This window comes from Penaeus chinensis, chromosome 35, assembly GCF_019202785.1.
Source record: "Penaeus chinensis breed Huanghai No. 1 chromosome 35, ASM1920278v2, whole genome shotgun sequence".
In the NCBI taxonomy this organism is placed as follows: Eukaryota; Metazoa; Arthropoda; class Malacostraca; order Decapoda; family Penaeidae; genus Penaeus; species Penaeus chinensis.
This window is the reverse complement of record NC_061853.1, coordinates 282,724-297,723: the sequence shown is the minus strand read 5'-3', so window position 1 is coordinate 297,723 and position 15,000 is coordinate 282,724. Positions and strand designations below refer to the sequence as shown.

At 45.9% G+C, this 15,000-nt stretch overlaps 1 protein-coding gene across 3 annotated transcripts in view; it reads right to left on the bottom strand.

Annotated features, from left to right (window-relative positions):
* LOC125044184 overlaps positions 1-15,000 on the bottom strand; it is a 25,269-nt gene that overhangs the window by 831 nt on the left and 9,438 nt on the right. Inside the window, exons 1-3 of one of the 3 annotated variants that reach the window (XM_047640658.1) lie at positions 12,806-13,071; positions 7,143-7,617; positions 1-798 (exon numbers count right to left, since the gene is read on the bottom strand). The exon at positions 1-798 is cut by the window's left edge and continues 831 nt beyond it. In XM_047640658.1, the coding sequence (XP_047496614.1) occupies positions 343-798; positions 7,143-7,322 (636 nt within the window). In that variant the 5' untranslated portion in view covers positions 7,323-7,617; positions 12,806-13,071 and the 3' untranslated portion in view covers positions 1-342. Of the gene's footprint in view, positions 799-7,142; positions 7,618-12,805; positions 13,074-15,000 lie in introns of those variants that run through there. The other 2 variants (XM_047640659.1, XM_047640660.1) reach the window with 2 other exon arrangements.

Sequence of the window (15,000 nt, the reverse complement as noted above, 5' to 3'; positions counted from 1 at the left end):
TTTACAGCAGATCAGACCGTCTGACATAAAAATTTGTCTTTGTTTTAACAATACTGTAAGTTGGCGACACAGAAGAAGCCTGTAGAAACCAAATCCTTAAACTAAAATTTTGTGACGGCAAAGTATCTCGCAGATTTCTATTCCTCCGATTTCCCTACAAAGGGAAGCCGAAAAATTATGAAATCCGTTGATTATTTTCTTCTTTTTTCTCTTCTGGTTACCATCGGAGCGAAATCCGTTGGCTGGCTGAGGTTACTTATGAAAGAGAAGTGAAAACAGAGCGAGAAAAAATACGTTTAAAAATGAAAGAGGAGAGGTACGCGAGAAGTAAAAGGGGAGGCTTCAGGGTGTTTCCTTATCGAATTCCGAGAAGACCTCCTTCAGGTGCATGAGAGCCGCGTCGTACTCCCTGACGATGACGGCGTCCCGCATATTCCTGCTCGACTCCCCCTCGAGGTCCCGGTACTCTTCGCCCATGATCTCCTTCGTGACGGAGACGCTAGGCGACAGGTTGCGGTGTGCCATGGCATAGTGCAGCTGGCACAGGATGGACACGATGTGGTTCTCTATGATGCGGAACTGCTGCAGGAACGAGCCCTGGTACAGAGCCTGGTCGAGCGTGACCTGTTCGATGCCCACGGCGAGGCGCTGCATCATCTCGTAGGCCTCCTGCAGCTGCTCGTCGAAGTCCAGGGCGGCTTTGTTGATCGCCGGGATCGACTTGATGAAGTGCACGGCGATGCCGTCGGTGTGGACGTCCCTGAGCTCCTCCCAGCCCATTTGCAACACGTCTCTACTCTGCGGCGGAAAAAGCAAGAAACATTAGGGTCAGTTTCATTGACGGCGCCTCGCTCATCGAGGTCGTTCATATAGCTTCAGCGGAGTTTTCGTTTGCAAGGGAATCATATTCAGATGGGTTTCTCAAAGGCAGCTATTTGCAAAATACGGGGAGAGCATTATATTACTCTCTGGACGATCAGAATAGCTTTACATAATGGTAATTGGATGATCTTAACACAATACTCAGAGAGGACAAGAAATCCCATTACTTATTTCACGCATATCCATTTCGTAATCGAGTCCCACATATACATTTCGCAATCACAATCTATTTTCGACGACCGGGAGATCACAATTCCGCGAGGAACGAGCAATGCATAATTAAATAAATTAAGAGATATATAAATAAATGAACATATCAACTTCAACCCACGTACCACAAAGCTAAAGAATTATCTGAAACTTAATAGAAATGTGAAAAAGACGATTGAATTTTTACGAAGGCGAGGTATTGAGTGAAGCAACAAGTCAGCTCCGACAAGCAATCTTGCCGGGCATATGAGCTCTCCGTCCCACCTACGACGGGAAATGCGATCCTGGGCTCATACAGACGACACGCCGCGGGAACCAGAGAATGGGAGACGCTTTCTGCCACTCGCGTCCCTTCCTCTCTTCCTTCCTTCCCTAACTCTTTTTTCCCTCCTACCCTTGCCTCCTTCTTCCCCCTTTTTTTTCCTTTACAATTCTCTCCTTTTCTCTTTCCGCGACCACTTCTCCTCCTCCTCTTCCTCCTCCACCTCTGATTTTACCGCTTCCCTTTTCTTTCCCGTCGTACTCTACCCTGAGAGATCATCGAGAAAACCTCTACTGGATTAAAGGAGAGAGCGCGTCTGGGACGCGGGAGGCAGCCTGCGGCGCGGCGGCGGCTGCGGCAGATGGGTCACATGCCAGGCGAGCCTCCGCCGCCGCCGGGTACGGGGGCAGGGCAACAGGTCGCATCATCACGTGGCCGACTCGCCGCTGTTTTGGTCAAGCGAGAAGCTCCGTCGCCGCGCGGATCCTTCGCCCGCGATTCCTTACCGACGCACGCACGCACCCACGCACATGTACATGTAAGCAAGCACGGACGGACGTACACGCACACAGAGACATGCACGCGCACACAGGTGGCAGAGCAAGACCATATGACAACTCCATCTGTCACAACTTGCCATGTAAACTACCCTTTCTGTCAAAACGAGTTCTCCCCCTTCCCGCCCCCCCTTAGCCCCCTCTCCCTCTCTGTCGTGCAGGCGTGAGTCCCCATGGCAATTTCTTGCCATATGGCGAGCAAGGCCTCACGCACGTCCAAGGGCATATGGCCCATGCCCTAAAGGTCAGGGCAAGACGAGGTTGTCATAATGCACAAATCTGACGTAAAGTTTTTTTTTACAGTTACTGGTAACAGGATTACAAGAATATTGTTTTACTCTTGTTCAATGCATTTTTAGTAACAGGGTGCGTAGTTATGAAATTAAACATCATAAAAACGTGTGCAAACAGTAAAAACGGATCTGGCAAAATGTCCCGTTCTTCACCTTGAACGCATTAAAAATGGCCGGGTTCACTCACAAGACCTACGTTCATTATCAGTTAAGATAATTTCGGCATGAGCTGAGGGCGCGTGGTACTTGATAAGAGGGCAGAGGTGAGCGAGTCTTCACCCCCGGCCCTTCCCTCCCTCCCTCTTTCCCCCGGTGCTTACCTCCCACTATCTACCCCCACCACCCCCACCCCGCCTGTCCCCCACCAGTGCAACCTCCTTCTGGACTCAAACGCGGCGAAAACATACCCTAGATTTTTCAGCGACAGAAAAAAACGAAAGCACGGGAGAAAAAAAATCCTTCTTAACACAAGGAGATTCCCCCCTCTATTACCAGCACGAGCGTTGGGTATTCCATAGCAACAGATCTATGTTACTTAGATTACGAAAGGTCCGATCCAAAAATAAAAAACAGGTTTTTGGGAGATCTAGGAAGAAGACTCGGTAATGGGCATGAAGACAGGGTGCGTGCTGGGGAGGCGTGCCCACTCCTCAAGATTGTGCCTCCGCGACTCCAAGACAGCACTCGGGATGAAGAGTTTAGGATCTCGAATAGCAGTGATGAACAGGCAATGAAATATCTGCCAGGCGATCCGCGGTCTGGTAGCGAGTGTGCATTGTCAGAGGATAATGTATTCTCGCCGTTTAATAACATGTTAACTAAAACAAATAGCGCATTTGCATATGACTCGGCCCTCTCATCCATCAGTGCCATTAGAGATGCTCGGAGACGGAGGTATGGGTGGCGAACTTTGCACTGCAGGCGGTAATGGTTAAGATAAACTCAACCGCGTGTTATTTGCAAAAGTGATTCGCACGCGTGTGTTAGCGGCGGCGAAAACACAGGCTGGGCCATGAGTGTGTAAGTGTGTGTGTGTGAGTGAGCTAGTGAGTGTGTGAGAGTGTGCGAGTGAGTTAATCAGTAAACGAACGAGTGTGTGCGTGTGCGTGTGTGTACAGAGAGGCGTGTGGAGCCAGGTCTGCCGGTCGACGTTGGTCCGGTGATGCAACAATGATCGCTTCGGAAATTCCCCGGCTCTGTAAGCAACTTCCGGTCGTGAGCGTCTGTCTGTCACCAACCCAACATGACACTCGCAAGATCGCGTCCTCCTTTCCCGTTAACGGTGTACGGGAGGTCTTTTCTGTAGGAAGGAGGGAAGGAGGGAAGGAGGGAAGGAGGGAGAGAGGGAAGGGGTGGGGATGGTGGGTGAGTGGGGGGTTAAGGACCTCGCAGCAGGACTTCCAGAGGAGCTCGCCTGCTTGCTGTGTCACGCCGACGCGGTGCCTGGCGAAGGGGCGTCCGTGAGTGGGTAAGATGACGTATAAAGATCACCTTCGTCGGGATTTTCCAAAGTGGGCGTCTATTGGTCCGTGACATGATGGCGCTACAGCAAAGACCCACCCACCTTCCCTCCCGTTCCCTCCTATTTTCCCTCTCTTCTCTCTTGCCTTTCTCTCCATATCTTTGTTTCTCCTTTCCCTGTCCTCACTCTCACGCTCACCCTCGTCCTCGCGCTGCCCTTCCCTTCCCCAGACGGACCTCACGCTACTCTCACGCTCCTCATGCTGACCTAAACCCTAAAGTATGACACCTTCTGAACCTTCCACCTTGGTCGATCACCCTCACTAAAATTACACACGAAGAGGGGAAATCAAGAAATCAAAGCGCGTCCTTGCTTTCGCCGAGTCAATATTGCAGTGCTTTGAGGGAACTGTACATATCGCGCCTGTTATAGGGATACAGTAAAAATATTGGGAATTCCCATGTGCGAGTGTGGTTACACCGTTGTCAGCTCGGCCAACAGGCGAGCGCGGCCACGAGTGCGCGGGACCCTCGAGGGCCTCGCGCCCCCGCCGCCTCCTCCTCCTCCTTTTCCTTCGCGAATCCTGATACCTGCGCTCTCGAGTCTCACCTCTCGTCGTTTTTGATTCATCATCGTATAAAAAAAAAGTAAATTCTACGTTCTTCTCTGCTTTTTCTGAGAATCTCGAAAGCTTTTCTCGCCTCGCGGTCACGTGACTCATTTCTGCAGCCAGAGGAAACCCCGACCTTATGGCGTGACACCTGACGGCCGACTTTCGCCTGGCGAGAAGTATATCCGCCTCGGCGGCCGCATGACGTCATAACTCACGGATTCTCTCGCCCTCCGGAAACAGTAGGATATATTGTATATAAACATGCCGAAACGAATTCTATACAATAGCTATGTAATTATAGACATTCGCACATCATATAACCGACAGTCGCGTACGCTTACAGCAGGTCCACAGGCTGGCGGAGGGCGAGCAAGCGCACGTGGAGCATTCCTCCCAAGAAAACGGCTTGAGAAGAAGGGACTTTTCGAAAGCGAAAGAAACAGAGACAGAGAGAGAGAGAGAGCGAGACAGAAAGAAATAAGGAGGCGTGGTAGAACCTGGGACCAGTAACTCTGCTGGGGACCCACAGGAGGAGAGCCACGGGGGGAGGGGGAGGGAAGCGGCCGGACCACAATCTCCGGAAACTCTCCAGCTTATGGCATGCGGAGGGGGTGGGAAAGGGCGGTGGGGGGGGGGGGGGGGGGAGGAAGAACATAGCAGTGATGAATTTTGTGCTCTATGGGGCTAATCCGGATTCTTTTAGTTATGTACACCTTATGTACCCCTACGTCAGCTGTTTTTTCTTTGTTAGTGTAATTGAATTCTTAGCATTAGCGAATATTTTCTCATTAGGGATCACGGGACACAATCTCGGATCGGAAGAAGACGGAAAGGAGAATTTCCCTCAGGAAGGAAACACACTTTTCACAGCTTCATTCAAAGGCTGTACAGCCGGCAATTAGCTTCGGTTAAAGTCCTATTATAACGCTGGAAACACTGATTACGTCGGCTCTACCGTTGAATAACATGGTCATTATCTATCATCCTGTTCTCTCATCTAATCATTTATCCGGCTGGAAATGTCATCTGATAACCGTATAAACATCGACAAAACGATGACATCACAGCATTGTTTACATTCCTTACCTATGTCTACACCTGGTCTTAGCCCCTCCCACTTCGGCAATTCGGGGACTGGATTGGCTCACCGTTTCTATGACGTACGGATGACGCAATTTTTATATGACGTAACTGATTAGTTGAATTCAATTTTAGAAAGTGACATAAGGTACGCAAGATTCTCGAAAATTCTGCGTTATCACGAATGAACTTTAGGGTTATACTTTTTTTTAGGATGAAGGTGAGGCTATAAATATGAGACAGCGATAAGAATAGATGTAGAATTTTGTTCGGAAGTTTTCATCTCACCTGCTTATCATTATTTCTTAAATTTCTTGAGATATATCTTAGGTTGCGCGGCCATTTGTATCTTAAGTGTCCTGTGATTCACCTAGAGTAAACTATAGGATTTTTACGTGACCAAAAGTATTCAATTCATGACTAAGCGTTGGGGGTGTGAGTGATGGGAAAGGAGAGGGAGAGAGAGAATAAGGGAGACTGGAGAAAGAGTGGGAAGAAAAGAGGAAGAAAGAGGGAGAGAAGACAGAGAATAAGACGAGATAAATAGACAGACTGACTGACAGACAGGTAGACAGATAGACAGATAGAGAAAGAGAGAAGAGAGGGAGATTGCTCCTGTGTGATACTACCATTTCTTCCTAAGGCCCTAAACATACACCAGATATCACGAACTTATCCATACATAACGCCCACCCACCCAAAAAGGGAGAGAATAACAACAAAAGAGGTTCTCAAATATATGAATAAAAGAGAACTGGGCACGACAACGAACCAAGTGAAATGGGACTATGAATATTCGATAGTTCTAAGAAAGGCCTAATTCTTTTCCATCATGTGGAGGTTTTATCTTTAGAGAAACAGCTGTAGCTTTGGGCTAAGGTTTGGTAAGCTTTTTGAAAATAATAGCTGGGGAATTTCGGATCTGTTTTGTCTTTATTTCTGAACCTACCTTGTGATTGAAAGCATTTGCACTTAAACTAACATTACATAGAATGTAAGGAAATCTATAGACAGATATAGAACGGATATAACAAGATAGAAGGAAGTGACTCGTCTGGAATAAGGAGGAATAATAGCGAATGAATAGGTCTAAGTTATGCATGTATGGAAATAGGGAGATTATTTACTTCCTCTGACTTCCCGCACTACATTCAAATCTCGGGCCATATCATTTCACACCTACCGAGGCATCCTAAATTTGTACATAACGTGTGCTAAAGAATAATCCCTTATCGCGACGGCATGCAGAGAACGCATGTTTATCTTATCATTAGTACAACACAGAAATACTTTAGACGGACTCTCGGCGTCGTCACCGTTACACGCTGATCGGAAAGGCAACGTGTTCTGGCGTGTGCGTGTGTGCGCGCGTGCCTATGGGTTCTGCGTGTCTCAGCGTGTATTGATAAATCTATTTTTCCAGCTGCCTCAATAACCCGTTGAAAAGCTGTGGCAGGGGCCGAGCGAGCCGCTATCTCTGCGTCTCAGACAGGACAACAAGACACGGGGCCGCCGATATCAAGTGTTATCACATTTCCGACCGCGGGATGAGTCACGCTGACGAGATATCTGCGCTATACTTCCGGATGGAGGCGGCGGCGAGGGCCAAGATGTGCTTCCGACGGTCAACATCTCATTAACAACTCATTAAGGATTGTGATTACTCTCCCCGTAGTGCAAATGATTAATTTGAAAATACTGCCATCTCAAAGCAATTCCAAAAATTTAATAAGACTGATGACTGACTGATAGGACTGATAGTGAGATCTGTGCGTCTACTTACAAAGTTGTTCTTGAACTGGCCCATGTAGCTGATCGCCTTGGCCACCGCAAGGAGTATCTCGTAGCTGAGCGTTTGCTGAGTGTTGCTGGAGACATGCATCAGGTTGGTGCATGGCTTCGACCAGTGGGCGGTGGAGCGGCGGGACCTGCTGCTTCCCGCGTCGTCAGGTTGGTCCTCCATCGTGGTTTGTCTGCTGCTGCTCCTACTTCTGCTGTTCCTAAGAACTGGAGGAGCTGCTCGTCCGCGGATCTTAGGGTGTGCTGGGAAGACTGTTCTACGGCTTTCTGCACTTCAAGCAAGAGCTCCACCCCCAGGGCAGTGTCTGCGGATTCTACTGCTGCTTCTGCTGCCGCCGCTGCCGCTGCTGCTGCTGCTGCTGCTGACGCTCTGTGGTGTGAGGTCCTTCTGCTTCTGACGGGGTTGGCTGATACTGGACTCACCACAAGCAGCAATAGGAGCCACACTCGAGCCCAACCTGCAAGACAAGGTTGCTTTAGTCCTTTGCTTTCGGGACGATGTTTGTCTCGCTGGAAACGGTATCAGTACACTACTGTAATAACAGATGCAGGTGGAGCGCCCTCAAGGGGGGGGGGGGTGAGATAGAAATCCGCCTTTATTATTACTGGTCGCCAGATTATATGATATAGAAAAGGCTCAGGTAACAAAATCATGTCTGGCTTAAGCGTCCCTTTCCACTTGTTTAGAGAAAGAAATAAAAGTACTCAACAGCATTAAGCTTTACGCATTTTTAATGTGTTATCATAATAACATATAGGTCAGCTACGTATAAAATAAATCTAACTACAAGATGAAGAAGAAGAAGAAGAAGAAGAAGAAGAAGAAGAAGAAGAAGAAGAAGAAGAAGAAGAAGAAGAAGAAGAAGAAGAAGAAGAAGAAGAAGAAGAAGAAGAAGAAGAAGAAGAAGAAGAAGAAGAAGAAGAAGAAGAAGAAGAAGAAGAAGAAGAAGAAGAAGAAGAAGAAGAAGAAGAAGAAGAAGAAGAAGAAGAAGAAGAAGAAGAAGAAGAAGAAGAAGAAGAAGAAGAAGAAGAAGAAGAAGAAGAAGAAGAAGAAGAAGAAGAAGAAGAAGAAGAAGAAGAAGAAGAAGAAGAAGAAGAAGAAGAAGAAGAAGAAGAAGAAGAAGAAGAAGAAGAAGAAGAAGAAGAAGAAGAAGAAGAAGAAGAAGAAGAAGAAGAAGAAGAAGAAGAAGAAGAAGAAGAAGAAGAAGAAGAAGAAGAAGAAGAAGAAGAAGAAGAAGAAGAAGAAGAAGAAGAAGAAGAAGAAGAAGAAGAAGAAGAAGAAGAAGAAGAAGAAGAAGAAGAAGAAGAAGAAGAAGAAGAAGAAGAAGAAGAAGAAGAAGAAGAAGAAGAAGAAGAAGAAGAAGAAGAAGAAGAAGAAGAAGAAGAAGAAGAAGAAGAAGAAGAAGAAGAAGAAGAAGAAGAAGAAGAAGAAGAAGAAGAAGAAGAAGAAGAAGAAGAAGAAGAAGAAGAAGAAGAAGAAGAAGAAGAAGAAGAAGAAGAAGAAGAAGAAGAAGAAGAAGAAGAAGAAGAAGAAGAAGAAGAAGAAGAAGAAGAAGAAGAAGAAGAAGAAGAAGAAGAAGAAGAAGAAGAAGAAGAAGAAGAAGAAGAAGAAGAAGAAGAAGAAGAAGAAGAAGAAGAAGAAGAAGAAGAAGAAGAAGAAGAAGAAGAAGAAGAAGAAGAAGAAGAAGAAGAAGAAGAAGAAGAAGAAGAAGAAGAAGAAGAAGAAGAAGAAGAAGAAGAAGAAGAAGAAGAAGAAGAAGAAGAAGAAGAAGAAGAAGAAGAAGAAGAAGAAGAAGAAGAAGAAGAAGAAGAAGAAGAAGAAGAAGAAGAAGAAGAAGAAGAAGAAGAAGAAGAAGAAGAAGAAGAAGAAGAAGAAGAAGAAGAAGAAGAAGAAGAAGAAGAAGAAGAAGAAGAAGAAGAAGAAGAAAAAGAAAGAAAGAAACAAATATGAAGGCAAAATCAAATCAAAGTGAATAAACAGACAGACAGCAGCAGAGTGCAAGATCCCACGGGAAGGTAGCGTGGCAGACGGTACCAAGAATGAGTCAGAGCGGAGTTATAAGTTATCTTGGCTCGAAACATCAGTTTAAGCTGTCCCGAACTTAGAGTATTGGGGTCTGACCGTCCGAGCTGTTACAGGAAGCCTTCATGACTAATTTCTTTTTATTATGGGCATTTAAGTTGCACTTTTGAGGTTTGCAGCTATACTATGCTTAGGAAGATGAGCGCACGTGCTGTATGAGGAATAATTATCAATGTTACATGAAACTTCTTTGTCTTACATGCATACACGCGCGAGCAGACGTGCACGCAAACACACGTACAAAAACACAAACATGCATGCCAACACACACGTACGCAGGCATGCACACAACGACACGCAATGACACACGCATACATCCTCACAACGCGGCGTGAGAAGAGAGCAAACAGACTCCTCCGGCCGCTAAACTCCTCCCACTCTGTTCCGACTTGGTGACCGGTAATGCCAGAAATGCCCAGATGCCCTCCTTTGCCCTTCTACCCTTCTCTAACAGCGCCTTACCCTTGAGTGCCCTTCCGACACGCTCTCGCTCATTTGCTGTCTGGAAGAATGTGCCCGCGCGTGTGTACGTGCGTATGTGTGTGTGTCTGTGTGGGTATTTTGCATATTAGCTCTTACGCTTAATGTCTGTGTTAGTGCGAGTTGATATACGTGTATACATATTACAATATATATTCCGAACATATTGTATCTATTATATTCAGCATATATATATATCCATGATGTTACAGATGATAGGAGAAAGAGAGATAAAAGAAAACACACAAACGCACGCACACATCCACACGCTCATAGTATTTTTTCGGTCATAGTGCGAGCCGAGAGGAGAGCAGAAGAGGAGGAGGAGGGGAGGGGAAGGGAGAGGAGGGGAGGGGAAGGGAGAGGAGGAGGATAGCGAGAGTCGGGAGGAGGGGGAGGGAAGAGGGACAGGAGAAGAGGAGGGTGGGCGGGGTGAGGCTGGGAGATGAGTTGGGACGGGAGGAGTGGGGTTGGGGTGGAGAGGGAGGGGAGGAGGGGGGGTGGGGTGGGGTGGATGCTCACCGGGTTCCCCTCAACATAACACCACTGTTCCTTCTGAAACCCGATTGCGTCATCTGGTCTACATTATCTCCTTAAGTAATTTATGCATTGGCGGTGCATTTCCGACCCGAAATCACGTGGGTTTTCGCAGCGGAGGCCGGACCCTATCACAATGGGGCGATGGACGCTCGAAATTGAAGGGTGAACTGTTTGAATTATTGGCCGCGAGAGGAAATTGGGTGGTTTTAACGAGCGCATTCCCAGATAATAAAACTCTGATCCCTGATGGAATTATATCTGGTGTGTTGATCACTTATACTTGCGCGCATTTTTCGGTTTTGCGTTTGACGGGTGGACACTGGTGTGCGTGTGTGCGTGTGCGTGTGTGTGTGTGTGTGTGTGTGTGTGTGTGTGTGTGTGTGTGTGTGTGTGTGTGTGTGTGTGTGTGTGTGTGTGTGTGTGTGTGTGTGTGTGTGCTCTCTCTCTCAGCTAGCCACCAAAATGCACACAAACATCATTCTTTGTCCTCTTCCAAACCCGTAATAACAATTTGCAACAATCACTCCGATACCAATGCACACAATTAGGCATGAAGAGCGCCACCGCACTCACCCTCGACCGCAATGCCCACACTGAGAGATGATATAACCGCGCAAGGCATGAGATAATGAGAACGTAATTGCGTCAGACAGCGGTCAGAAGTACCACCTTGTGTATGTGTTGTCTCGTCCCCCGTTTCTCTCCGACACCATGCATACACCAGAACAGCAGTCAGGCAGGTCACCTTGACTAAAAATGTTAAATATATGGGCCGCAAAAGCTACAATGGAGGGTCGGGCATAAAAAAGGGAAAGATTAAAAAAAATAGTAAAAAAGGGTTACTCTGTGAGTATAATAACTACGTTAGAGTCTGTCAATCAAGAATTTTGATACAGGTTATTATTACAGACTACTGGAGACCATGCGTTAAGTTTAGTCATTATTTTCGCGTATAAAACGCCTATGCGCTTCAACTATGTACATACAAAACATAACCGCACATACAACTCCATTTTTCTCTCCAGTCCAGCATGCCCGCTCGGAGACTCTAGATAGACGTTCAAAAGCGTCTCTCCACTTAAGACAAATTACGTGTCCTGCACAGTTTTCTCCCATCAGTGTTTAAGTCTGGTATCTACATGGGGACGTTTCTGACGGGCCAGAAGATTCTCTCTCTCTCTCTCTCTCTCTCTCTCTCTCTCTCTCTCTCTCTCTCTCTCTCTCTCTCTCTCTCTCTCTCTCTCTCTCTCTCTCATCATAACTGAAGAGCACAATGCAAGGGCGTCTCACCCATCTTTGTCATCCCATTTCATCTTCGGCACATGTCATTAATCTCTGGGCTCTGGCCTGCATATCGACCTCCTCGCAAGACGAGAGAGAGAGAGAGAGAGAGAGAGAGAGAGAGAGAGAGAGAGAGAGAGAGAGAGAGAGAGAGAGAGAGAGAGAGAGAGAGAGAGAGAGACTAAAACGTTTGATTGATAAGACGTCCCGAAGTATACAATCTGATGTGGCTTAATTCCACACACCTTATCTCTAAGGCAGAACTTCGGGGAAAATAAAGAAGGAAAAGCTTTTCTTTCTCTCTTTTATGTCACACGTATAAAACTGAGTTTGCAAGTATTTAATTTCGAGGGAATATTAGCCGTAAGAAGTTAATGTAGTGGAACATTGTCGTGTGCGATGGAACAATTCGCGTTCCACGTGAAGGCTGTTCCGTTCCTTGCCTAAACTCCTTCGCTTATGTGTTCCTGTTTTATCTAATGACTTAATTACTTAAGATATACACCCAAATCTCATTTAAATATCGAGCTCTTCATGACTAACGCAATTACGTTAACCCCGCATGAGTGTTTTCCTGTGCCATGTGTATCTCCAAGAATGTACAGGAAGGAAGTGCTATCCCTGTCTGTTTTTTTCCCTGCCTGCAGCTGAGACGTCACTTGTATAAATGACAATAACAACATATTCATCCTTCATGCATCTACAAACGTGAATAAAATAAATAAACAAGATTATGCCACAGACACTTAACTACAGCAAGAGAGCGATTGAGATGAGGCGTCTGTTATCTACGTATGACATGTGCCGGCCGCCCTGACTCCGCCTTGCTCATACCTGTCCCTCACAGAGAAACGTTTATAGGCAACATCGCACACTCGCTTTTCGTCACTCACTTCGATTTATGGATTTCTGTTGGCTTTTTGATGCGATGGTCTTCCTTTTGCGATCATTATTTGCTGATACATGCCTAATGTTTGTATTTATGAATTTACATACATGTATACGTAGACAAGTATATTGATACATAAATACATACATACATACATGCAAGTATATATATCTATACATATTATACACCTTACTGAATGCATTTCAACATCAAAACACTAAAAAGCAAGACAATCTGAGGCTTTCCCGAGCAAGAAGCATGTTTTCCTAAAATGAATAGAGAGTGACTTCAAGACATCGCACCGCTTCGTATATCTGCGAAATGAACAGCAAATTGTGATCTGATATTACGACTACTATATAATTGTACTTACCAATAGATTTCCGTAGCAAAGATTTGTTTCTGTAATTTGAGGTAGACACATTTCTCGAACACACATGTGCAACCAGAGATGTGTTGGCGCGAACACACATATTGTCATAGGCACTCATTTCTACGATTTCACTTATAATATACTTTTTCATTAAATACACAACACAGTGAGCCACTCAGAATTTGGCTTCACAATATTCCTCCCTCAGTGCTGTCTAGACTCACTATCGAATAGGCTTGTTGTGACTTGAGCTGTGTCTCTGTCATGTATTTAAACCTAGCTTGCGCATGACGTCACATGCGCGCGCCGCTCTGGGGGCGGGGCTTCTTCATTCATAGAGTGGGGGCTGCAATTTACTACAGGTCATCTCGACGTGTCCCTCTGGTGTCGAAATGAGGATTCCCAAGATTTACTAATGTAATTCTGACATTCCTACTAATGCAGTCAGGCTGCTTTCCACCTTAAAGGATTCAGTTATTTTCTCTGGCAACATATGGCGCACCCTGGCCACTAGAGCTCGGGACGAACTCACTTGCAGTACAGTTGCAAGAGAGACACCGTGAGGGTGAACTCATGCTCTCCAGAGGCGGACTGTACCATTGTTCATTTCACACGCGGTCGCTTTTCAAAACTTGGGAGTGTTCAGCTTCACCCATTGCATCACCTACCTTCAATACTACACAAATTTAGCCAAAAACACGAAACGGATTCCAACGTCACTTTTTATCGGGAGTCATCTTGGGAAGTTGATAAGCGAAATGTAGCTGATAGTGAACATAAATACCTTAGATTTTGTTTTCCATTTCAGCTCTACACGTTCCAACATGACCATACATGGCCGTACGTGTGACTACGTTCGCCCATACATCCTCTACTATAGTCACGTGGTTTGTAGTTTGAAACCCACATTTTAGTAGTTAATTCATTTTCTCAAGAACGGTTCATTAATACATTTTATAACATACAACTAAATAATCCCGCGATAAAAACATGTAATACTTATTATCTTCATCTGTTATATAACTTAGAATCTCATCGCATTTGGAGCTTGCCATAATTAGACATTGTAGAAAAGGATTTTACATAAAACGTTTCTCGAAACGAATAAACGAAACAAAATTAAAAACTGTTCAGTTCAGAGACGGTGGAAATATCCCGTAGAGTTGGAGTTGGAGGGGGGGGTGGAGGGGAGGGAGAGAGGGAGAGAAGGAGGGAGGGAGGGAGGGAAGGAGGGAGGGAGGGAGGGATGAGGAGAAGGGTGAGGAGGTGGAAAAGGAGAAGGGTGAGGAGGTGGAAAAGGAGGAGGAAGAGGAGGAGGGGGAGGAGGGGCAGGAGGAGGAGGAGGAGGAGGAGGAGGAGGAGGAGGAGGAGGAGGAGGAGGAGGAGGAGGAGGAGGAGGAGGAGGAGGAGGAGGATATAGCGGGGACGGAGGAAGAGGAGGATGAGGAGGAGGAAGAGGAAGAGAAAGAGAAGGAGGAGGAGGAGCCGCGGTAGGAGTGGGAGGGTGATGGGCTTCACCACCTGCCTTAGCTTTCGTTATCAACTTTCGCCTCGCCCTTCCAAAGCTCGTAAGGCTTTCATACTCGCGCACTTTTCCGCCTCGCCCTCGTCTCCCGCTCCACTCTCCCTTTCTTTACTCTACGCAAGCAATCTCTCACGACCATTCTTGGCGATTTTTACCCTCCGCGATGTATCCTAATCATGCGCGCTGGATTAGATTCTTACCCTTTCCCTCAATCATGCCATCACCCTTAGTGTTCCTACCCTATTATACCCTTAACCGTGAGTGCCTATCACACTTCACTCTCAAATTCTCCAGTGCATCGTCTTTGAGTCTTTATCCCTGCATACTTCTGTCTGGAGTCCCTTATTATTTGTATCATTAGATGTATGTGCTTATAGGTGTGTGTGTGTGTGCAAGTGTGAACACGTCCGAAAATAATAATTGATAATGGTGATAATTATGATAATGAAAAAATAATAATTTTGGAAACGATACTGATGATGATAATGAAATTAGTAATAAAATGATACATTCAATCAAGTCTTTGAAATATTTCAAATCTTCTGTTACGTTATTGTTTTTGTATAAGTGAAAATTATATGAAATCGAAACTTCATTTGCATTAGGATGTGCATCTTTTAAAGTAGTTTCAGAACGCGTGAGAAAGACAGCCTGTGTATGTACGTGTATA